The sequence below is a fragment of the Desmodus rotundus genome, chromosome 3 (genome assembly GCF_022682495.2).
Source record: "Desmodus rotundus isolate HL8 chromosome 3, HLdesRot8A.1, whole genome shotgun sequence".
Lineage (NCBI taxonomy): Eukaryota > Metazoa > Chordata > Mammalia > Chiroptera > Phyllostomidae > Desmodus > Desmodus rotundus.
In genome coordinates, this window is record NC_071389.1 from 152312654 (window position 1) to 152335793 (window position 23140).

General features: G+C 57.3%; 1 protein-coding gene across 4 annotated transcripts; it reads right to left on the reverse strand.

Annotated features, from left to right (window-relative positions):
• Positions 1-767: 767 nt before the first annotated feature.
• NR4A1 (nuclear receptor subfamily 4 group A member 1) lies at positions 768-21478 on the reverse strand. Of its 4 annotated transcripts, XM_045184175.2 has the most exons (10): positions 21330-21478; positions 17330-17452; positions 15333-15435; positions 9276-9393; positions 4752-5629; positions 3798-3927; positions 3367-3518; positions 2843-3045; positions 2578-2756; positions 768-1577 (listed from the first exon to the last, which is right to left on the reverse strand). In XM_045184175.2, exons 5-10 carry the CDS (start codon positions 5625-5627, stop codon positions 1321-1323), a joined length of 1797 nt encoding a protein of 598 aa, XP_045040110.2. In that variant the 5' UTR covers positions 5628-5629; positions 9276-9393; positions 15333-15435; positions 17330-17452; positions 21330-21478; the 3' UTR covers positions 768-1320. The 4 variants fall into 4 exon arrangements, with proteins under 4 accessions (XP_045040110.2, XP_024431503.2, XP_024431502.2 ...); XM_024575735.3 differs by lacking the exon at positions 9276-9393; XM_024575734.4 differs by lacking the exons at positions 9276-9393; positions 17330-17452; positions 21330-21478 and having other exon boundaries at positions 15333-15536.
• Between the last annotated feature and the right edge of the window lie 1662 nt (positions 21479-23140).

The window sequence follows — 23140 nt, forward strand, 5'->3', positions numbered from 1 at the left end:
GGGCCCCAGGTTGGGGTCGATCGAGATTCACGTTTCTCAAAAGAGTGGCACTCCCAACCACCTGCATCACTAGCACCCGGGTTCTTGGTCAAAGTTCAGACTCATAGACCTACCCCTCACCAAATTCAGGCCTTTGAGGTGGAGTCTAGAAATCTTCATTTTAAGCCAGCTGACTAAGCAACTGATGAGCTCTGAGATTGGAAAACCTACCCAGGGACACGTGAGCACAGGTAGGGACCTCAGAACAATCTTCTTGCCAAGAAGTCAAGGCCTGCCAGCAACCTGCAACCTGCTGCTGGGGTACGAGGCGTGCAGGGAAGAACGCTGAAGATGAGGATGGAAAAAACCTATGCTGAGTGACAGCTGCTGCCACCACCCTGGGCTGCCCCGTACCCAGAGCACTCGAAGTACCACACCCACACTCCCGGAATTCCGGCAGCCACCCGAGGCATAGCCTCTCTCTGCTTTAGAGGTGTGCAAGCCAACCAGACATCGTTGCCCCAGGTTAGGACTGCACTGCTCTTTTCCCCGCCGGCCTCCACCGCAGGCCCATCCACAAGACCGGAGAGTGGCAGCGTTCTAGCGTCTGTCTGCGTGCTTCTGCCTAACAAGCCCATGAAGCAGATGCCGTTCTTATTCACCTGTTACAGAAGGGGGAGCGGAGGCTTGTCAGCTCAGGTTGGTAACATACAAGGTTTATCCAGGCACCGCTGTCTCATGTGTTGTTATGGAGTTGGGGGAGGGGAGTGTTGGAGATAGGATCCCAGTTTTAGCTACATGTCTATTTTTTATTCAATATATTAAATATATTAATCAGAAAAGTCACATACTATAAATCCAGGAGAATACACAAATATAAATGTCAGAATCTGTCACGTGTCTTCCTCCTAGAGCGAGGTTCTGTACATGTGGAAGGAGGTGGGAGAGAGAGCCAGTATGAAACAGGCTGGGAAAGGCTGGCCCAGGCTGGTGGGGGCCCATCCCTCCCTCTCAACTGCCCGCCCTCAACCTCTTCCTTCCTGTATTTACAGCAACATTTGGCTTATTTACAGCATGGCAGTGTGTGTTAAAAATGGTTTATCTTACAAAAACACGAAGGCCAGGGCTGGGATGGGGGTTAAGACAAATAGTAGGGGTCTCCCCCAAGAATGCATCCCCCTCCCGCAGGGGGTGACCTCCCAAAGCAAGTGAGGAGGCTGGTCAGTCTGCGGCTCCAGCCCAGGCAGGGGATAGTGCTCCGGGAGTCTGAGGGCCGTGGGCTCAAGGCACGTGGGGTGGCGTGGGAGTGCGCGTACACAGGGCACGTGTTCCTGGGCTGGGTCAGAAGGGGAGAGTCTCCATAAAGATCTTGTCGACAATGGGCGGAGGGGGCACCAAGTCCTCCAGCTTGAGGTAGAAGATGCGCTGCAGGCCCTGGGTACACAGGGTCCGCAGCTCGGGCAGCTTGCCCAGCAGGCGTGACAGGCAGCTGGCCGGCTGGCACTCGCCTGCCACAGCTGAAACGTGCTCCTTCAGGCAGCTGGCGATGCGGTTCTGCAGCTCCTCCACCCGCCGGGGCTCCTGCAGCCCGTGCCGGTCTGTGAGGAAAGTACAGGGTTGACCACCCACCCGAGGACTGGACCTCCCCGAGACCTGGCCTCCCCCGCCTCTGAAACTACTCTGGCACTTGGCAAAAGCACGTTCACACACACGAGCCCATCGGAAGTCTAGGATGGCATTATCAGCATCTTCCCAGGAGAGAAACTGAGGCCCAGAGATATTAAATGACTTACCCGAGGTTACAAAAAAAGAGCAAAAATCCTAGCCAAGTTTTCTGACTAGGCCAGTGGTTTGTTTTTCCCCAAAACTATTCTGAGGAGCCCTGGAGTTGAGTGATGGTGTCCTAGAGGCCACCTCCAGGGAAAGCTGGCCTCAAACCCACCACTCCCTCCTCCGCCCAGAGAGCCTCAGAGTCTGTCCTATATAGCTGGGTCCCCTGTGAAATTTAAGTAAAAATGGGAGAGGGGAAAATTCAGGTGCTTTAAAAAGTAAAACAGAGATCTGAAAACCTCCGCATTTAACGCCCAGAGCCCACCCTGAATAATTATATTTACATAAAGCACCCAGCAGGCAGGCCTGGTAACCTGTGCTGTCAGAAGTCAGGATACCCTTGGGGGAGCCGATGACTGGAAGGGACATGAGGAGGGCTTCTGGGGGAATGGTCATGCCTGCGTCTTACCTAGGTGCTGGTTACGTGACTGTGCTTTAGCTTGTGCAAATTTATCCTTTGAGCAATTACGCAACATAATTCAGAAAGACTTTAAAAAGAAGCCACAACCCTAGGCCACACACAACACCTACACAGTCTGGATCTTGGGTCACCTGGGATCATTCACAGACTGGCCTGGGCTTTGTGGTCAGATGCAGCTGGGCCTGAACCCCAGTTCTGCCTCCTACCAGCAGTGTTGCTCTCAGCAAATGCCTGCCCTTCTCTGCATCTCATCACCCTAACTTCTCAATGTGGGGGCCGAGGAATGTCAGATGCCAGCCCTCCCGGGGCCCTCAAGCCCTTCCCAACCCCCAGGACTGGCCACTCACCTGTGATGAGGACAAGCGCGGACAGGCAGGCGAAGGCAGGCACATCGACAACCAAGCTGTGCAGGGACCGAGAGAAGGCCAGAATGCTGTCGATCCAGTCGCCGAAGCCTCGTGTGCACTGCAGCCGGTGCAGCACCAGGCCAGAGCAGAAGATGAGCTTCCCCTCGGCTGGCTTAGACCTGGTGGGTGGGGAGACAGGTGGTGGTCAGGGGGGCTCCCAAGCAGGGCAGCAGGGGAGGGGCTAGGCAGACAGTGGACAGCTCACCGGTAGGCCAGGCGGAGGATGAAGAGCTCCAGGAAGGCCGACTCCAGCAGCAGGTCCCGGTCGCCTGCGCACAGCTCAGCGAAGCCAGGGATCTTCTCCGCCCACTTGCGGATGACCTCCAGGGACCCCGAGAGCAGGTCGTAGAACTGCCGCACATCCCCAACATCCTCCTTCCCAAAGTGCGGCAGCGCCAGCTCCTGGAACTAGGGGCAGCCCGGTGGGGTCAGGGCGTAGGGCCCTGGACAAGGCCCACCATGTACAGCCACATCATGCCTCAGAGGCCAGATCCCAGGGGTGAGGGAGGAACTGAGATGCCGTCCACCTCATGCCTGTCAGTTCTCAGTCACCCTGAGCACGGTGGAGGCTGCTGGAAGGAGCGCGTTTTTCTGATTGGCCACCCACCCCAGGGGGTACATTCTTCCATCTGGTCAGCCCACAGGGGCTCCTCTTTTTTCAGCCTGTCCAGCTGGGGAGGGGCCTTTCCTAATGTGCACAGGCCCTGGATGTGGGCTGGCAGGGCTCACCTTGGAGTAGTCCAGTTTGGCTGTGCTGGGCCCCGAGTCCAGGTGCGCCCGGACCAGGGAGGTGAGGAGATTGGCTGGGGAGACATCTGGGGGCTGCCTGGGCTTTGAAGGGAGCCGCCCCCGCCGTCCCTTTAGGCTGTCTGTCCGGACAACTGTGAAGGGATGGCAGGGATGAGGAAAGGAGGAAGGGACCCGGGAAAGGGACTTTCAACCCAAGCTGTGTGCAACAGAGCTGGGAAGTTCCAAGGACCTAGAGCCCCTGAGACCCAGGGGGACCCTAAAGGGACCACTGCCCATACGCAAGGCAGGTGGACCAGAGGTGGGGTGGAAATATGGTCCAGGCATGCCCCCCACTGCAGCCCACCAGGACAGATGCCTGGGGACTCTGCCTCCACTGCCCCATCAGGCCTGCCTCTGTCCCAGCCACCCACCTTCCTTCACCATGCCCACAGCCAGGCACTTCTGGAAGCGGCAGAACTGGCAGCGGTTTCGCCGCCTCTTGTCCACAGGGCAGTCCTTGTTAGCCAGGCAGATGTACTTGGCGTTTTTCTGCACTGTGCGCTGGAGGGGGGACAACACGGAACAGGCTGTCAGGGCGTGGGGAGGGGGAAGCCCAGGGGAGGGGACCATCCAGATCCTGCTGCCATCACAGACAAAAGCGCTCTCTGTTCACAGCTATTTTTCTAACATTTGGGTGGCAGGGGAGGGAGAGGTGGAAGGGTGGGGGGAGAAAACGTCTTGGGGACATTGGGGGAAGTTCTGCATCAGGAGGAAGACCCCTAGGGCATCAGATTAGGGCCTAGGGGTTCCCTGGCAGCCCAGGCACCTGTACTTCTTATGTGCCTGCATCCACCTGTCCCTTCCTTCGGGCAGACACAAGAGGGCCGACGAGGGGTGGGGGTGGGAGCGGGGACGGGAAGCTCAGCAAGCACTCAGAGCTGAGACAAACCCAGAGCCTGTTCCCAAGTCCACCCCCAGCCCGAAAGCACCAAGCCCTCTTCTCAGCTCCTTTCATCTCAGGCCAGGAACACGAGCGCCTGGGCCCCTTCCCACCAGGACCTCGAGTTGGGGGAGGACGGGCAGAGGACACCCCGAGGCTGGCCACTGGGGTGGACCCCTGGGTACCCCTGCAGCCCACACCCTCTGCCCATCGCTCACACCTCCCTCCACTGCACTGTGGTCATACAACCATAAGTGCCTGAGTACATACGTGAGAGGCCCCAGCCCCATGCCCCCTCCCAGGGACCCTCACAGCAGGGCTGCGCCTCCCCGGAAGGCAGGACTAGTTGCAAGAACCCGAGGGAGGCTACCACAGACCCTGCTGGAGTGAGAGACCAGCCCATCCCCACTCCTCATAAAAAGCCACACCCAGGGCAGCCAAGTACCTTGAAGAAGCCCTTGCAACCCTCGCAGGTGCGGACACCGTAATGCTGGCACGAAGCGTTGTCACCACACACGGCACAGCGGCCCTCACTTCCACCCGGAGCCCCACTCCGGGACTTAGCTGAGGTCACAGGCATATTCAGCATCCCTGGGCCATCAAGGTGTGGAGAGGTGGGCACCAGGCCTGGGAAGGCCGTTGGCATGGAATAGCTCTCTCCTTCCACCAGCTGGTGGGTGGCCTGAGAGGGGAACAGCTTCAGGGGGCTCTGAGCCAGGCTGGGGCTGGGGCCGGTGGTGGGGCTGAAGGAAAAGAAGGCTGGCGGCTGGGGGGGGCCAGGAGCCTTGGGCAGCTGCTCTGTCCATGCCCGCAGGCTTTCATAAGTCTGGCTGGGTGAGAAGGGGCCAAAGGAGCCGTCCCAGGGAGAGAGCTGGGGTGGCTGAAGGCCGGGTGTGGGCGGAGACGGGGCTGAGCAGGGGCTGCCGTAGTAATCTGAGCCGCTGGAGGACAGGGTCTCATCTAGGGGGCCACTCAGGGTTCCGGGGTAGCAGCCGTACACCTGGAAGTCCTCAAACTTGAAGGAAGCAGAGGCAGGGGAGGTGGCTGAGGATGATGATGTGGAGGAGGCTGAGGAGGAGGCTGAGGAGGATGGCTGGGCTGTTCCCGGCAGCTGGTACAGGAAGGTGTCAAACTCCCCTGTGTAGCTGTCCATGAAGGTGCTGAAGCTGGGCAGGGCAGTGGGGGCAGTGGGAGCCACCTCGGGGCTGGCCAGGTCCATGGTGGGCTTGCTGAGCTCGGAGGTCAGGGTGTCACTTGCCAGATGGTCATGGGGTCCAGGGCTCGGTGCTGGTGTCCCATATTGAGCTTGGATACAGGGCATCTCTGGAGAGGGAAGACACCAAGGGGGTGGGAGGGGGGAGGGAATCAGTGAGAAAGGCCTGGAGCCTGACCTCTAAGTACAGACCCCTGAGGCGGCAAGAATGCCAACCAGACATGGGGTCCCAAGGTTTTAGGGTCACAGCCCAGCACAGAACCAGGAATCCTGACCCCAGCCACAGCACCATCTCAACCTCCTTGTCACAAAAAGCCCCTGGGCAAAGGCCCAGTGACAGTGGGCTCAGTCGGAAGGCCAGCCACACCCAGTGAGCCTGGGAACCCTAGGGAAGGCACCCAGCCAGCGTTTCTCTGCTGGAACAGGGGGGGCTGTGTTCCTCCAGCCCCTGCCCTCCCACACCGGGCAAGGCATGGGTGAGGGCTGGGAGAAGGGTGGGTGGGAGAGGCAGCCAGGCTCAGCCCTAGCCCAGTGCCCAGGAAGAGATACGCTGTTTCTCCAACCTGACACTCATGGGAATATTCCCAGGCACCACCTAACCTCTGCACCCCCCTCCATTCCCTCATAGTGCTGGGGAAGAAGGACTTCCTGCAGTGGGAGAAGTCTGGGAGTGAAGGCCTCACTGTCTAAGAAATCAGCCTAAGCAGCAATGAACCTGCCTTCTCTCTAGCCCTACCCTGCCACCTGAGAACGCCTGAAGACCCTACACACACCCTGGTCCTGCCATCTGGGGGACAGTGTCCATTCTGTACTTGCATGGGGTGCTCCCAGGGGCAGAGAGGGAGAGGGCCCAGGCCTCCTCACCCCGTCCCCAGCTCCCCAGTGGGCTGGGCAGCCTGGCTCCAGACCCTTCAAGGCCAGATGCTGAAAAGAGTCTCAGGGGACACTGGAGGGAGGAGAGAACAGCCCTTTGGACGTCTAGGAGCATGGACAGTCCCAAAGAGGAATTTCTCTGCTGCCCCCAGAGCATTTTTCTCTGTAATGTTTATAAGAGAACTCTTGGAGTGCGCCAGAGGACTTGAGGTGGCTCTGCAGGGAGAAGGAGCCTGTTGGTGGGAAGGTGGAGACACCCTGCCACTGCCTGGGTCCCTCCACTAATGTGTGCTCGGAAAAACTCAGGAGCTCCGACAAAGCAGGTTACACCTGCCCCCCCCCCACCTGAGGACCCTGAAGGAACAGAGCTGGCATCATTCGGAGGGATCCTTAAGTTCCCAGACTGGTCACAGATTAACAGAGAAGAGGCTCCAGAACAGTGTCCCCTCCCATCCTCGTGCCTGGGGTCTGCACGGCTCTAGCCTCACCAGTCGGGGAGGGAAGCTGGGAAAGAAAGCAAGCTGGAACACAGCACCATAATCAATGGGGACAGTGGAAAGGGGCAAGGGCTGCCACCACCTCCTGGCCAAGAGTCCAAGGAGTCCTCTAGTTCTAGCCTTTCTCCTCCATGTGCCCTAGCTGGTTAGCACCACCCCTGATCTAACACCCCCCCCCAAACCAGCTCAGACAACAGAGCCCCTGGAAGCTCTGGCCCCATCCACCTAGTGGCACCTATCCCCAGGCACGCAGCACCTGTGAGAGATGAGGGTGGCCATCTCTGCCTGCACTAGGAGAGCCTGGACAGGGATGGGTTTGGGGTGGAGGAAAGGCAGCTGCCACGGAGGGCTGGGCGTTCCAGCTTTATTCAAATCCTGTTTCACCACTTGGACATCCCACATCCGGATCAACCCCCACCAACCTATCCCTCCACCCCCATGCAGGTACTTAATGGCACAAGATACGGACCCACATGGAGGGAGGGGGACAACTGCGCAGTCCCACAGGGAGGAGGAAGAGGCGGGGTTGAAGGAGGGAGGGGGAGAATCCGGCTTCAGGCAGGTCCTGGCAACAATGTGGCTTGCACCTGTTATGCTGAAGCCGCCTCAGGCTTCACCCTACCTGTATGATCCAACTAGTACTGTGGGGGTACAGGGGTGACTATGGGGGTCGAGGAGTGGGGATACCCTCCGCGTAGTACCACAACAGAGACTCCAACATTAGCAACTGCCATCCAGGATCCCCAAGGACCAGGGTTTCCACCTCTCCTTCTCTCTCTCTCTCTCTCTCTCTCTCTCTCTCTCTCTCTCTCTCACTCACACACACACACACACACAGGATCCAAACTACAGCTAAAACAATCTTCCTTGTGCCTCCAGAGAACCTGCTCCTGCCCCAAGAAGACTCTTTTATTCCAACATGCAGCAGCGATCCCTCCACAGTTCAGCCACCAATGCTGGCCATTTCCTTGGGGAACCCAGAGATCTCCTAACACAGTTCAGGCAGAAACTTCAGGCTGGATTCCTGCAAACTAAGCGACAGCCTCTAAAGTGTTAAGAAAACTACTAGGGGCATGGGGAAGGGGCTGACAAGCTGGCAGGGAGGAGACCCTTTTGGAAATCCAATCCTGGCAGGAGTCGGATGGATCCCAGCAGCTGAAGCTCTGTGTACCTTTCCCCCCAGTGTACTGAGAATCCCATCAGCACCCCAGTCCAGGGCGCCGTGTGCCCAGTTGGGCACCCTGGGAGACTGAACTACAGCCAGCTTCCTTCAGAACGAGTCTGGACTCCTGGCGCCAACCCTAACCCCCTGAGGCTTCCACCTTGCACAGACACTCCCCCCCTCTACCCCGTTACCCCGCGCGGAGTAGACTCTATTTCGATCTGGGTCCTCATCCCGTTCCAACCGCTCCCCACCCCAGGGCCAGAGCTGCAGCCTACACCCGCTCTGCTTCATGAAGACCCTACAACATCCTTTCTACCCGCGCGTACACCCATCTCCTTCATGCAATACCCCTAAAAAACCAGAACAGCTCTGACGAGCTGCACGATCCCCGCGGGGATACCTACCCGGCCGGCTTCTGCTCCCCCTGCCCTGGACCAGCGCCCCGAGTTGCAGCCTGATCCCGAGTGCGTTTCAGCAGTCCTGCACACTCCCTCAACTTTCGCAGCCTCCGCCACTGGGGCTCCCCGGCTGAACCGACCCTCTTCTTAAGCGCTCCGTGACGCACGGAGAGGGGCGGGGGCGCTTCTGACGCACGGCCGGCGAGCCCTGGCCATACAAGGGTGCGGGGGGCGGTGCGGTTCCGGCAGGAGGCGGCGCGGGCCGGGGAGCCCGAGGGGGCGGAGCAAGAAGGGGGCCTGGAATGTCTGCGCGGGTGACGCACGCGGGGTTCCATTGACGCAGGGAGCCCGGACTGTTTGATCTATAAATAGTCCCCTCGCGCCCACTGCGCAGGCTAAAAATAGCAGCTCGTGGACTCCCGAGGCTCCCCCCCGCCGGACTCAGGACCCGGCCCGGGGTCCCCAGGTCCTAAATAACCGGCCAGGGAGGGCCAGAGCCCGAGGAGAGGGCGCTCTAGAGCCGCGGCCGCAGGGCTTCCCCGACGAGGATCGCCTCACCCTCCAGCTGCTGCTTGGAGCCACGACCGTTCGCGCCCGCTCCCTCCGGCTCCCTTGGTCTGCTCCGCCTTGCACCCTCCCAAGCCCTTCCTGAAGGCCTGGGCCTGGGGCGGGCACTCAGGACACACCCGAGGCACCTGCACCCCCACCTTAGCCCTGTGCACTTGATCGGTCTTCCCACCAGGGTCTCCCCAGCAGGTTCTCAGGCTGCCCCAAGGCTCAGTCTGAGCCTTATTCTCTCCCCCCACTTTCCTATGCAAAGTACCTTCCAGAGGGCAGGGGTTTGCCAGGCCGAAGACGGGCGGGCCAGTGGGCTCTACTCCACCCGCGGAACTTCATTTTTCACCAGTCCCCTCCACAGTCCCTTCCAGGTTGAGTGAACTCTGGTGGGAAATTACCGAATTTCAGAACCGGGTGGAGCCTGAGAAGTCTTTCAGAATTTGTGCAGACTCTTCCCCATTTTATAAATAAACAGGCTCAAAAATAATGGCACTTGCTCAAGGTCACACAGTAAAGTGGTGGCTCATGGTGGGGGGTGGGGTTGAAACCCAGGGCCACTGACTGTATCTCTAGGAGGTCTTTTCTCGCCTTCCCCTGACCCTAATAAGGGAGTCACACCCACACTCCCACCTCACCTCCAACACCTGTGTAGAGTAGTTCTGACCTACCCTGCAGGAGCAGGAAGGGCCTTCTGGGGCTATATCAGGGCACAGACCAGGCTGCAGACACCTGGAACCTTCTGGGGTCTGGCTGTCACCTCTCCACCCCCATTCTTCCCCTAGCTTGGGGAGTCCCCTCCCTCCACTAGGTAAGAGAGGGAGGATAATGTTCATACGACAGCCATCCCCCTACACGTGGGCAAAGGCGCGCGCACGCACGCGCGCGCACACACAGGGGCCCCACCCAGCCCCCTTCTCCCCTGCAAGTCAACATGACCAGTGTCTGCTTCCCGTGAGCCTGAACCCACCCACCTCAGTCTCACCTCACCTGGTCATCCTACAGCCATTCCCTCTACCCTTGAGGCGTTTCCTGCTCCTCATGGTCCACCCTCATCTCCTGTTGCAGACTCCCCACACCCTTGTCTTCAGCCCCCACTTCTGCCCACTCAAGGGTCCTGCCAGCACCCCCAACTCCATCTGTTCCAGACAGCACTTGTCATCTCTGCACTTCCTGCCTGTCACCCAGTGTCTGCTCCTGATGCCCCACATGTAACTTTTCATTTTTTCCTAAAATTCTATTTTGGAACATCTTTTGGATCCCCCATTCCTACTGCCAGCAACAGCCCATGCCTCCCTGGTACCTGAAGGCAGCGGCAGCAGACCAACGGAGGGAGGCCGGTGACCTCCCCTTTTCCTTGCCCTCACCCACTAAGAAAACTGCCCTTTAACCAGCTTGTCTCCACTTTCCAAACCCCACTGCCCACCCTGGATGGAGCAGTCTTCAGGTAATGCCAATCTCATCCAGTGATCAGGTCAGGACCTGCCAGGACTTCCCCATTGCACTCTCCACGTGGACCAGTCTTCAGAGAGCTCTGGCTTTTCCCAAGCCATCTTCCGGAGACCCTTGAGGGTCACCTGGGTAAAGGGGAAGCATGGGCAGGATAATGCCAAGGGGACCCATCCAGGATCCCCACCCCAAACTTAAGCTGAAGTTTGTATTTGTTTTTATTTTTTCTCTTGGGTTTTTGCAAAGATTTTGCTTAGGGGAAATAAAACAATCCAACTTTAAAAAAATGCTTGAACAACCAATATACTTCCTGTTCTCCCATTTTGCAGATTAGGACCCAAGGGTTCCCAGAGGAGCTGCACCCTGCTCAGGACCACAAAGCAAGTCCGGGCTAGTGAAACTAGGCTTGCCACCCAGCCCCCCCATCCGTCCCGGGGATGCGCCCCTCCACCCAACAGGGCCTTCCTCAAAAGATAAAAATATTTTTAACATGTCAGCAAAAGATGATTCGCCAGATCAGCATTCTTCTCTCCATCCTCCACCACACAAACAGGTGTATTAGCTGTGGCGTGACCTGTGTGTGCTCAAGCACACCCTTAACGGTTCTTTGAGAGCTGGGCCAGCCTGGAGCCCTAGCACCTGCCTTTCCTCCCCACAACTTTCCATCTGTAAAAAGCACAGACCATCCCTCCTGTCCCTGGGGAGGCCCGCCCAGGAGCCCCAGGGAACTCAAGTGTGCTGAGGAGCTATCCAGGGCCCTGGCCTAAATCTCTGAATCTCAGCACTAGCCTCCAAATCTCTGTCTGCAGCCCAGGCCCCACCTTCCCTGGCTGTTGCAAGTTTGGAGGCTGCAGTCTTGCTGTTGCAAAGGCAGAGGGGAGGGAAGGCAAGCGCATCTGCCACTTGGCCACGCTTGTGGAGGTGGAGGGTGCTGGAAGGTCTGAACACACTACACTCTGAAAATAGGAGAAAAAGGGAGAGTCCCTCTGTGGGAGCACAGCCAGGGCCACCCATTACCACCCATATGGACGGTCTAACCTAAGACAGAGGGGAGAGAGGTGAGAGGGGTTTGGGGACTCTGGGCTTTATCCCTGCTGGCCAAGTGCCCTCCAGGGAGGGTGGGCTGGAGCTCTGATTGGGGGTGGCATCTGGCTGAGCAGGACTGTGGGGAGAGGCATACTTGATGCAGACTTTGGGAGGCCTAGAGTATAAGCTGGTCCCAGACTGGATCCTTCCCTCTCTAAGAAGTCTAGTCTTCAAGAGCAAAATAGCTCCAGGGAATGGGGCCGGGGTGGGGGATAGGTAATGATGAAGCAGGTAATGATAGGAGAGGTATCTAAAACTAGAGGGGAGAACTGGTAGGTAAAGGAAGTGCCATGATAACACAGGAAGGGCAGGGATAGAAGAAGTCACGTTGAAGACAAGACAGCCACCCACGTCAAGCTCCCACGGCAGGCCTGGCCCACCAATCTACCCTCATAACCCTCCCCCCTCCCCACCGCCCCCATCTAAGGACCTCGGGCTAAACCTTCCCACCACCCGCTGGGCATATGCTCCTCTTCCTTCTAACCCTGCTGATCCTCCAAGACCTCAGCTCACGTGCCACCCTCCTGGACCAGCCTAACTTCATAATAAGCACATCCTCACGGGGAGTTGGGGGCACGGGGAACACCAGTCAAGGGTCAGCCCAGGGCACTTCACATGGATTCTTCCACTTGACCCACTCCCTAGCCTTCCAGGATTGAATTCTGACCCACTCCTTATAAATGAAGAGATGGAGGCTTGGGAGCAGGACTCAAGCTCAGCTCCCCTAACCCTCGGCTCTGTGCCGGACCCAGGGCCCTCGCAGTTCTTCCAAGGGCACTGCGGAACCAGGCACACAGCACAGCCTGTAAGCGGAAATCAGCGGTGGCTGCGAGGGGTCTTTGGAAGGACTGGAAGCAGTTCACGATCTGCCGACGGCCACCCGCGTGTGCTCACTCTGGGAAAGTCACCAAACTACCCTTTAAAATATCACACCTATCATTTACACACTTTTCTGTGTATCTGTTATACTTTCAAAATATACATTTAATTAAAAAATAGCCACACCTCAATGAAAGCGATACATATGCAAGTGGTATAGATGCCGCTGGAATTTACTGAGTGCAAACTCGTTCAAGCATGTGTTCCTGAAATCACAGAGAAACAGTGGCTGTTTCTCATTATTTACTTGCTCTCTCCATACATACTCGGAACACAACTCTGAGTGAGGAGAGGCCATAACATCTGACATTAGAAAAGGGTCCTCACACAGTATGTTTCCTATCAACGTACTGTATTTTCTGAACAACTCAGTAGGCCCTTGCCCCTCCTAGTCACATCTTATGGGTCCTTACCATGTGTGCAGCCACATCCCGCCCCCACCAATGTGTGAACGTGAGAGCAAGGCCCTGTCTCCCTCACCTTGTAAGGGGGACCCCTCATGCATCCTCAACAGTAGGTAGCCCAGGGCCACCCCCAATGGGCAGCCAATGTTCCCCAGCCAAGAGGGAGGGTGTGGACTTGGGTGAATCGGGCATGGAGGAAGTGGAACTGCACAGCCCCTTTCCCACAACGTCCCCAGACCTCGGGCTGGCCCCCTCCGCTGCTGGGCAGAGGGCAGGAACTTGCCCTACTTTCACCAAGACCATCCCCACCCACAGGCCTCCACACCCTTCCCTCGGGGTGGGCAGAGGGAGTGCACTTTGCCACCTCTCTCTGAGAAGTGGCCAGGGAGCTTCCCCTCCTCAGCCCCAGGACCTATCACCTGCCCTGACCTGGCCACTTCCTCTTCCTGCCCTGGCAGTGGGCAGAGGGATTTGTGCCGGGGGTGGGGACACACTGCCTACTGCCCCAAGGGGCTTCCCAGGGACAGCTCTGAGAACTGAGCATAGAGAGTGAGGTCCAGGCCACTGGCTCTGATCTCCCGGCCCTGGCCCAGGCCCTGCCACGACCACACCTCTCTCCCCAGCCCCAGGCAGGGGCAATAGATGGAGGAGCTGTCAGAAGCATCTGTGACCCGGAGCCAGCAAACCTAGCGTACGACCTGAGGCCAGTCCCTTGCCTTCTCCAGGGCTGTTTCCTCATCTGTCCAATGCAGACAACGTCACAGGTCCCAGTGCTGTGAGAAGTCAGTCTGCCGCCCTGACTGGTATGGCTTGGTGGGCTGGGCGTCGTCCTGCAAACCAGGGGTCACAGGTTGATTCCCAGTCAGGGCACATGCCTGGCTTGCAGGCCAGGTTCCTGGCTGGGGGCGTGTGGGAGACAGCTGATCTGCATTTCTCTCACACATCGATGTTACTCTCCCTCTCTTTCTCCTTTCCTTCCCCTCTCTCTGAAAGTAAATAAATAAAATCTCAAAAAAAAAAAAAAAAAGAATTCAATCTGCTAACAGGAGCGGGAGGCCCCACAGTGAAACGGAGCACTGGTGGGGGGCGGGCACTCCAGGGACCTGCAGCAGGATCCTAGGGCGTGCAGGGAACGGAGACGCCAACTAAGGAGCCAGCAGCCCCCTTCTTCAAGGACCAGAGAAACAAAGCAACCCCATCCCCATCTCTCCCCATCCAGGGCTTCAGTGAAAGGACGTGAGAGTGAGCCCAGAGATGTGGCTCCACCCAGCAGCAGCAAACTCCAGATTCTGTATGCAGCAAGTGCTCATTTAATACTCTGAAGAAAGCTAGTTAATTAAGGAAGGCAGGCCGCTCTCCACAGAGGTCATCTTCAGTTCAGTGATTTCTCGACTCCCAATCCCTTCTCAGGCCAGAAGGAATTAACATACAGCACAAAGGAATAAGATTAGACTTCAGGAAGAACAGCCGAAGCTGGAAAACCAGACAAGACATGGAGTTCCTTTGGGAAAGGTCGGCCCACACCTCATTTGCACCCTCCTCAAATCCCCTTCTCTGCCCGTCCATCTGCTCTGCTCCTGGCCAGCTCCTCTCTCCTCCACCCTTGGAGGGTCTCCCACCACCACCACCCTGCAGGACATCAACACCCACCAAATTCCCCTGCCCCTGCCCAGGGTCTCCACCCAGCCACCTTGGGCAAAATTTCAAATTCCAAAATAAAAACCCTCTGATAATGAGCCCCAGCCGGAAAGACTGATGCATTTTCCTATTGTTAAAGTATTTTTAGTCACAGGCTCTGGATTCGTTTAGAGACTCACGTTCAGAAAGGGAAAAAGTATTTTTTTTTTCAAGAACTGAGAGGGAGAGCACAGGAGCCTCCCACGTAAGGAGCTGCCACTTATTCCAGGCTGGGCCCAAGCCCCTGGCCTGGGGCCTGGGGAGCATGTTTGTGGCGGGCTGGTTGGCAGACCTGCCAGGCCTCACTCCAGCTCTGCTTCTCAGGCACCAAAACCAGCTGGGAAGCCGGGCAAGAAGGACAGGGCCGGGGAGCAAGAAGAGAGGGCTCAGAGAAGCCAAGCCCAGGGGGTCTGCCTCCTAGTCCCAGCCAGCTGGGGGACCTGGGGACCCTCCTCCAGAACCAAAGCTGAAGTGCCCTGACGGACACCCAGCTCACTCCAATGTCCTTCCCCAGCCTGGGCACACCAGTGCCTCGTCCATGCCCGGGCAACGGAAGAGGAGGCTCAGGACCCTGTTGGAAATCTCTGAGGGAAGAGAGAGAAGGCACCGTGCCTCTGGTTCTCAATCACAAAGTGCTCCCGGGTCCCACTCCCATCATGCAACTGTTGTCAAGCCCCTACCTCTCATTGCTCAGGATATTGGCCACCCTTCTCTCTCCTCCTCCCCCACTCCTCTCAAGACTAGAGAAACCACAAAGCAGACAGTCACAATGGAAAAAGGTCCCAATAGTCCAGCTCTTATGCCTCAGTTTCCCCATTCCTAAGACTCACCAGCTTCCTCCTCACGATCTGCTTTGGCTCAGACCCTGGACAGCTGCAGCAAGGGAGAATCCCAGGAGTGGTTGTAGGCTCTTCCCGGCGGCCTCGGGGAGCCCTGAGGGAAGAGACGTGACTGCCCGGTCAGCCTGCCCTGCCCAGCCGAGGCCGCACACCAGCTGAACAGGCTCAGGACAGGCACCTCTCCCCAAGCCAGCATGTCCTGCTCTGTTTATATAGCAGAAACTGGAGCCGGCCTCTGGGGACAGGGGGAGCTGCCTCAGGGCCCTCTTGGCGAAAGCCTGACTTTGGCCCAGGTCAGCAAGAGCCCAAAATAGTCAACTGATGGGAGCCCTGGTGTGTGCGTGACGCTGGACCCATGCCCAGGCTGGCAGACAGGTGCCACGTCACAAGACCAGCAGCCCTTGCACTCATGGGGCCCCAGCTGGCAGCCCCTCAGGGTGGCCTTGGCAGTATATCTGGCATGAATTCCATCCAATCACCCAGACAACAAGGTGAACACAGAAAATTCTGCCAGGGGGGCTGCTGTGGACCCAGAGGGAAGGCTGGGAGCTCAGGACTCGGGTTTGAGCTGAGGGCAGAGGTGGGGGCCGAGCGAAGAGAAAGGCACCTGGCCCACTGCTGTCTTCTTCACTCACGTGCCCCCCGAGTCATGATCTCTGGCTGGCCGGGGACACCTGCCTCTCCCACTTACAGTAATTCCTCTTCCTGTCCCCAGCCCAAGGTTGGTGGCACAGAGTAAGGCCAGGTGCACATCCAGGACAGCCCCTGGGAGAGGAGGCCCTGCTTCCCAGGGCTTTTTCTCTTTCTATCCAGGCTTGGAATGGACATCCACCCTCCCCTTCCCAGCCACCCCTCTGGGGCTCTCTGCACCCCGAACACCAACTCCCTGGGGGGCAACAATGTTGGGGGGGGGCTAGGGGAGATACTGAGCCAGCTATGGCTCCATCAAGGATCTCTCAAGGTCAGAGGGGGGCTTTGCTCAGAGACGGCCCTCTGTTCCGGGGAAGGCACAGCAGGGTCCCTGTCCAGGGTGCCAGGCTGAACTCCAGCTCCCTCAGGTAAACATGGTAACCAGGATTGATGATGTCCTTGGCCCCCTCCCAGCACCTCAGATTCCCAGGGAGAGGACTGGTGGAAACCCCATCCCCACACCCCCACCTCTCACTCGCAGATCAGCCGTGTCTTCTCTGGACACAGGCTCAGACAAGAAGGTGTGTTGTCCCCAGCAGATCATACCTCTGTGCTTGCCTGGAATCCAGGAGACCTGGATTCTAAACTTGGCTCTACATGTCCTCACTGTAGGGCCTTGAAAAGTCACTTCTCCCCTCTGTAACTCAGTTTCTTCGCCCATAAGGAGGGGAGGTAAGCTAGATGGCCGAGGATCCCTCTGGCCATGTCCAGAAGACTGATATTTTCCCTCTCAGGAATGCTCCATGAATAGTGGAGGGTCTCTCCCTACCCTTGGCTAGCAAGACCCTCCTCATTCACAAAGGCACCTCCCCATACCAGACCTCACAGGACCGTCAGGGCTGCCAGAGTGGGGAGGGGTAGTCAGCACCCTTTTGGGGAGGAATGGGGTAATCTCCATCTTCCCTGCATGCAGTCCCCTGGTGCAGTGTCTGTACCTAGAAACAAGCCAGCTTCCCATCCCCCACTATACTCCCAGCCTGGCCTTGAACTACCCAACCCTACCCCATTAGCCTCCTGAAAGTAGGCACATGTTGCCTTGGGAGCAGCTGTCACCCCCCACCATCACCCATGTCACCCACCCAGAGAGCTCCTCCTCCACCTGTCCTGCTAAGCAAATGAGGCTTCCCCCTTCCCCACCCCCACCTGACCCCCACCACTGTGCTGAGCGGCACCTTGCCTACCACTTCTGCAGGGCTTCCCCTTCATCCCCCAAACCACATCCACTGCAGGCAGCTCCACGCCCACCTCTGCCCCCACACCCCACCTGCTTGGGGGCCAAGGGTGTACAAAGCACTTACCATCCTGGATGCACGGCCAGACCTTGTAAAACACTCAAACCATCCTCTGGGCCTTCGGGACCTGGCAAAAGAAGCCGGGACACCAAGGAGGGGCCGGGGCTGGCTTCTGTCCATGGTGGAGGCCTACAGAAGGGGAGTTGGTGTGACTGAGGAGAAACCAGCCAGCAGGGACATTCCCTGGAGAGAGCGCAAGCCTTAAACATGGCTGTGGGAACAGTGGCAGGACCCAGGCTACCAGAGGGAGACAAGCTAGCCCAAGAGGGGCATCAGAGCCTGGGGCCCATGCTCCCGGCAAACACTTTTGGGTGTGTGGGTTGTGGCCAGGAGATGCTGACAGCATCTGGGACATCTCAGGGCCATGGAGACACATGGTCGCACCCAGCCCCCCGGCCTTGCACCCTACCCTGGGGTGAGGGTGCCGCAATCCAGCTTTCAGCCCCCGATGTGCACAAACGAACATCTTGTACGCGGAGAAAAGAGAACTACTGTGAAGAGAGAGTGGAACACCCTGCTCTCCTGACCCCTACGGTGGCCCCCAAAGCCTCAGAGGCCCCACAGGGCAGGGGCTCTGTGCCCCCTTCTCCTGGCAGCCCAGCCTTCTAACCAGAGCGTGGGGACGCTCAGGAATATTCTGTGAAGGGACTCCAGTCCCAAAACGGGACGGCCCAGCTTAGAGTAGAGAACTTAAAAGCAGAATAGGCTACATCCCAGACTGCCTAGGTTCAAATCCTGGCTTCTTCACTTGTAACCTTTGTGCAACTTAGAGAACCTCATTTTCCTGGTCTGTAAAAATGACAGCCTGTAACTGACATCTCTAAAATTAACAACCACAGGGTTATTATCAGGCTTGAAATGAGTTATGCGTACAGGGCTTAGAACAGTGCTGGACACAGATGTGATGTCAATTTGAAGAGAAATTCAATGCGGACACATCAAAACCTAACTCCAGACCCTGGTTCCGAGCTGCTCTGGGCACCTGGCCTCTCCAACCGTGTGCGCACCCCTCCAGCCTCTTCAAGCTCTCCCCACTGACCCCACTGGTGCAAATCCCCCTTCAGCCAGTGCACCTTAGATCCCACATCTCTGCTTCCCCTTTCCTACCCTTATTCAACCCTCTCCTCTCTTGACTGAGCCCCAGAGGGCAGGACAGGCCAAGGCTTGGTGTTCTCTGGTTATCAGGCTGCCTTCAGGCCGTGGTGAGGCCTGGGAAAAGAGAAGTAGATGTGGCCATGATAGGAGGCAGAGGGAATAAGGAAGAGGGCCCCAGAGGGTGGGTGACAGGATTCCTCCACCCTCCTGCCTTCTGCCCCAACATCCTCAGCAAAGGGAGCTTCTCAGGCCCACAGCGCACAGGCTCTCCTCCTACAGAGCCGCAGCTCCCGGGTTCCTGCAAGTGTAATGGGAGTGGAGAGGGGAGGCCGAGGGAAAGGAGGGGGGGAGGGCAGCCTGGAGCATCTGGATGCTTTCCAACCCTGCACAGAAGGCAAAGTCAGGCTTCAACCCTGCCCCAGCCCAGAGGCTACACCTGCTTCCCGAAGTGACATCGTCATCTCCCGCACCTCAGAAACAGGGCTGCAGTCAGGCCCTGGGCCCCCTTCCCTTCTCTCACTGCCATCCCACAGCTGAGGAGGAAGGGTGCAGAGGGACAAACTCTTCTTACCAGTCAGGCCCAACCTGAGTGCCCAGGTCATCCCCACCTTTGTCTGAGAACAGGGGCCAGAGTCGGGGACCTGTGGTGCCCAGAAAGTGATTCCTAAAATCTTAGAGCAGGTACCTGACCCCCACTTCTATCCCAGATCAAAATCCTCTCCTCCACAGTCATTCCATAAACATTTACTGGGCACCTAACGTGAGCCCAGCAGTGAGCCATGAATGGTGGGAGACCCAAGAAGGAGCAAGCCAAGATCCCTGGGCCCCAAGAGGTTACAATGGGGAATGAATCAAGGTCAATTGCAACCAGCACTGTGCAGAGGGCAAACCAATGGCTTGAGTGATCTTGGAGGAGGAAAGAGTGATACCCCCCGAATGGGGTGGGAGCATCAGGCCAGACATCAGTACCCAGCTCCTGCTCCCCATCCTCACTGTACTCCAGCTGCATGGGCTTTCTATCCCCACTCGAGGTCTATGCACTAGCTGTTCCCTCTGTCAGGAAGTCATTGCCCTGGAAGTCTGCACAGCCAACTCCTCTCATCAGTCAGGTTTCCATTCTCATTTCCTTGGAGAGCCTCCACCCTCATCCTACCACACTGACCTACTTTTATTGCTTCCACAGGACCGATGCTGTTCACTTGTTCACTTGTCTCTCTCAATTACTGCAGCGTTCAGTCTCTGAAACAGAGTTCAGCACTAGCAGGTGCTTAGTAAGTATTTGTGGAATGGGAGGAGGGGAGGACTCGTACATGCCTGCATTGGAACTGGTCTGGGAGGAGGGTCGGCGAGTCGCTCGGAGGTAGGTGGGAAGGACATTGTAGCTAAGAAGCTGTCCCTTCCATTTTCGGGCAGATTAAAAATCTGTGGATTCTTTCCTATGCTGAGTCACAACCCTGACTCTAAGAGCCCACCCATAGCTCTGGGTCCCAGCTCTTTCTCCTTCATAAAGTATTTGGGTCTTTTCTTAACTAAACTCCCCCTTGCAACAGGACGTGACTGCAGACCCTCTGCACTCCTGGTGGCCTCCTAGGCAAAAGCTCTGCACTGGCCGATGTCCTCACCCAGAAATGGGCATATTACTATAACAAACAATAACAACCGCAACAGATATATGTCGAAGACCATTTTCTAGATTCATTACGAAGCACTTTACATGCATTTTCTCATTTCAGCTTCAAAACACCATAAGGAAGGGATGATTATTATGAACATTTACCAACAAGGAAACTAAGGCACAGAAATGTTAAGCCCCTTGCCCAAGGCCACACAGCTAGGAAGTGGCAAAATTGGGATTAGAACCCAGGGAGCCCAACCAGGAGGGCCAGGGCCAGGCATTCTGCTTCCTGGTTAGATCTGTTTAGTGGGTAGAGGTCTCTGCATAGAGCAGTTTGACAGCCAACCCCAGAGAGCAAGTGGAAAGCTCCAGGGCCTGGGCTGCTGGGCCTCTCAACCAGGCTCTAGACCTGAATTCCTGACCTAATTTTCTTAACTTCAGCACAGGCCTGAACATTTATTATCAGTCACATTCATCTTGTTAGTCTTGGTCCATCCTTCTGCCCGGTTGCCATCAGCTGGAATCTTGATTTTATCCTACTGTACAGTTGTCATTCCTCTCCACTCTAGATCATTACCAGGAACCAGCTGGCCTCCCTTTTAAGTCTTCCTCCAAGTCGCCGATCTAACCATGCATTTGGAGTGGGTCTAGGACCAAGTAAAGCCTTGTGCCCACCACTGAGGCCCCTGTCCAGGCTGTCGTCAGCTCCTGAATCTATGAGCACGCTTTAGGGCAGAACTGCTGTGAACCCGTCTACCTCTGTCTAGCCTTTATTTCCCCAGCATTCCCCTAAAACTAGCCCCAAACCCAAATTAATACATAACTGTAAAACGCTGTAAATGACACCTCTGCAGCATTTCTAATCCCAGGTCTGCTCTTGACTCGAGACCCTCTCTGGCCTTGGTTTCTCCACTCAGTCCCACGAAGGAGTTACAACGGGCAACCGTAGTCCATCCCAGCGAGGTCCTGGAAGCCCAGCTCCCGAGCTCCTGGAACCCGTTCTCCGAAGCCAGAGGGGAAAATGAAGGAATTTCCCCGGCCTGGCCACCTCCAGCGCCCCTCGCGGGCCAAACCCCGCCCTTGGCGGGCCAGGGAGAGAAAGCGTTGGCTGCCGCAGTTGGGAGCTGAGTCGGAGCTAGCATGTTCCGCTGGCAATCCAGTCCCTACCCTCACGCTCCCCGGCTTCCAAGCAGAACTCCCGGCGTAGCCCCAGCCCACCCCAGTGCATCCTTAAGACCCCCTTCTTCCCAGGCCTCTCCTGGACCAAATGACCTCCTCTCCACACGGCCCCCTCACCTGGCCTGGCGAGCTCGGCTCGCCTCTCCACCCCACGCCTTCCGGGCTCGCACACCAGCCGGCGGGGTGGTAGCTCCGAACCGCAGGGGTGCACAGGCCCAGGGGTCGCGGACGCCACGCGAGGCCCCAAGCAGTTCCGCCGCCTGGCGCTTCAGCCGCCGCGCCCACCCCCCGCCCCCAGGAAGCCCCCCACCCTGAAGTTCCGGCCTCGGCTACGTGCCCCCCCACCCCGCCCCGCGCCCCCGCGGCCGCCGGCGCCGCTGTCCCAGCCCGGGGTGCGCCTCCCCCGGCAGGCGGGTAGGGACCGTGACGTGCGCTCATTGACGTCTCCGGAATCCCGGCTGCGGCGGCGGACGCAGCCTCATCAATGGGGCTAAAAATAGAGGCGCCCGGAATAGTCGCGAACGCCCCGCCCCGCGTCCCCCCATCCCCAACACGCGCGCTGAACGCCGGGTTACATAATCCGCCCTGCCGCAAACTGGGCTGGGGGGTGCTGTTTTTCAGGCGAAGGTTCTGTGCTCTTGCTAACACCATCTGAGGCAGCATACTTGCAGCTAACGTATAAATTTACCTGGGGCTTCCCCCCCGAGAAAGAGGTGGAAAAAGTGAGGCCCAGAGAGGTTTAGCAGCAGCTTAAAGTCACACAGAATTAAGCTGGCTTGAGAGGACCGGGAAACGGCTCTCTGAGTCCTGGACACCTTCACAGCATTGCTTGGCCTGCATGCCACTGAACGCACTGCATGTCAAGGCCAATGAACCTAGCTAGCAGGGTGCCCAGGGGGGTGGTTAAGCCCCAGGACCCAGTGCAATCAGCCAGAAAGCAATTTCTTACATAAAGAAGCAGACTTCTTGGGAGGGTAAAATTTCTTCTGAAGAGAAGCATTCCCAGAGGATAGAGTGTGCAGGTAGGGGCAAGACCCCGAGGGGACTGGGATTCACTGATCTGGCTGCTTCCTTAGTACTGTATGACCTAGGGCAAGTCACTTCCCACTCTGAGCCTCAGTTTCCTTACCTCAAAATGGGGATAATAATATTACCTACCTTTTCTAGTTTTGAGGAGACTTGAATAGCTATAGAGGTGCCTTATACACAGTAGGCACTCATAATCTCTACCTATCTCCTCTTGGAGTCTGACTTCCCCAATGGGCAGGAGTACTTAGTGCAAGAAATACCCAGAGGCTCACCCCAGTGGCCAGGAAGCCCCGAGTGGTCCACCCTCTTCTGATCATGGTCTTCCAGCACAGGCCTCCCCAGTAAGAACCTTCTAACAGTGGGAGTGCTTAGAAGGTTTCTCTCTCTCACCTGACTGGAACACTCTTTGGAAATGGGCAACCCATTCTGTTCTGAGCAAATCTTTCTCCAGCAACCTCCCACTTAGCAGTGGCTAGTTCAGGGAGGCCAGGTTGAGGCTGGAGCAGTGGGGCTGGGGTCTGGCTGAGTGGAGTTGAGGTTACCTGTCTGCTTCTGTACTGCTAGGCAGTCAGGGCTGTTGGGAAACACCCATTCAGCAGGACCCAGTCCTGTGCTCTGCCTCACCAGCCACCAGTGCCTGCTCATTGTGGGAGCCATCTTAAATTATGAGCATGCCATCCAATCCCCAGCACCCAGCAGGTCCCACGCAGCAAAGAATCTCTTCTGCATTCAAAACTCTCCAAAAGAGTTCCCACGTCTCCACTCAGCCCTCATTCCAGGGGCCACATTCCTCTCCCCACCCCCTGCCAACTCCCAGAAATCCTTCTTCTGGACCTGTCCTAACCTCCTGCTACAAATCTGAAGCCTCTTTCCCTTGTTCTCCATACTGATCCCAAGAA

Bases quoted from the DNA above. Each gene is read 5' to 3' on its own strand.
- NR4A1 (XM_024575735.3), bottom strand. From the start codon at position 5,627: ATGCCCTGTATCCAAGCTCAATATGGGACACCAGCACCGAGCCCTGGA. The intron at 3,928-4,751 runs GTACTTGGCTGC...TCCCCCCTCCAG, and splicing joins GTTGCAAGGGCTTCTTCAAG to CGCACAGTGCAGAAAAACGC. The intron at 3,519-3,797 runs GTGGGTGGCTGG...ATCCCTTCACAG, and splicing joins TGTGGGCATGGTGAAGGAAG to TTGTCCGGACAGACAGCCTA.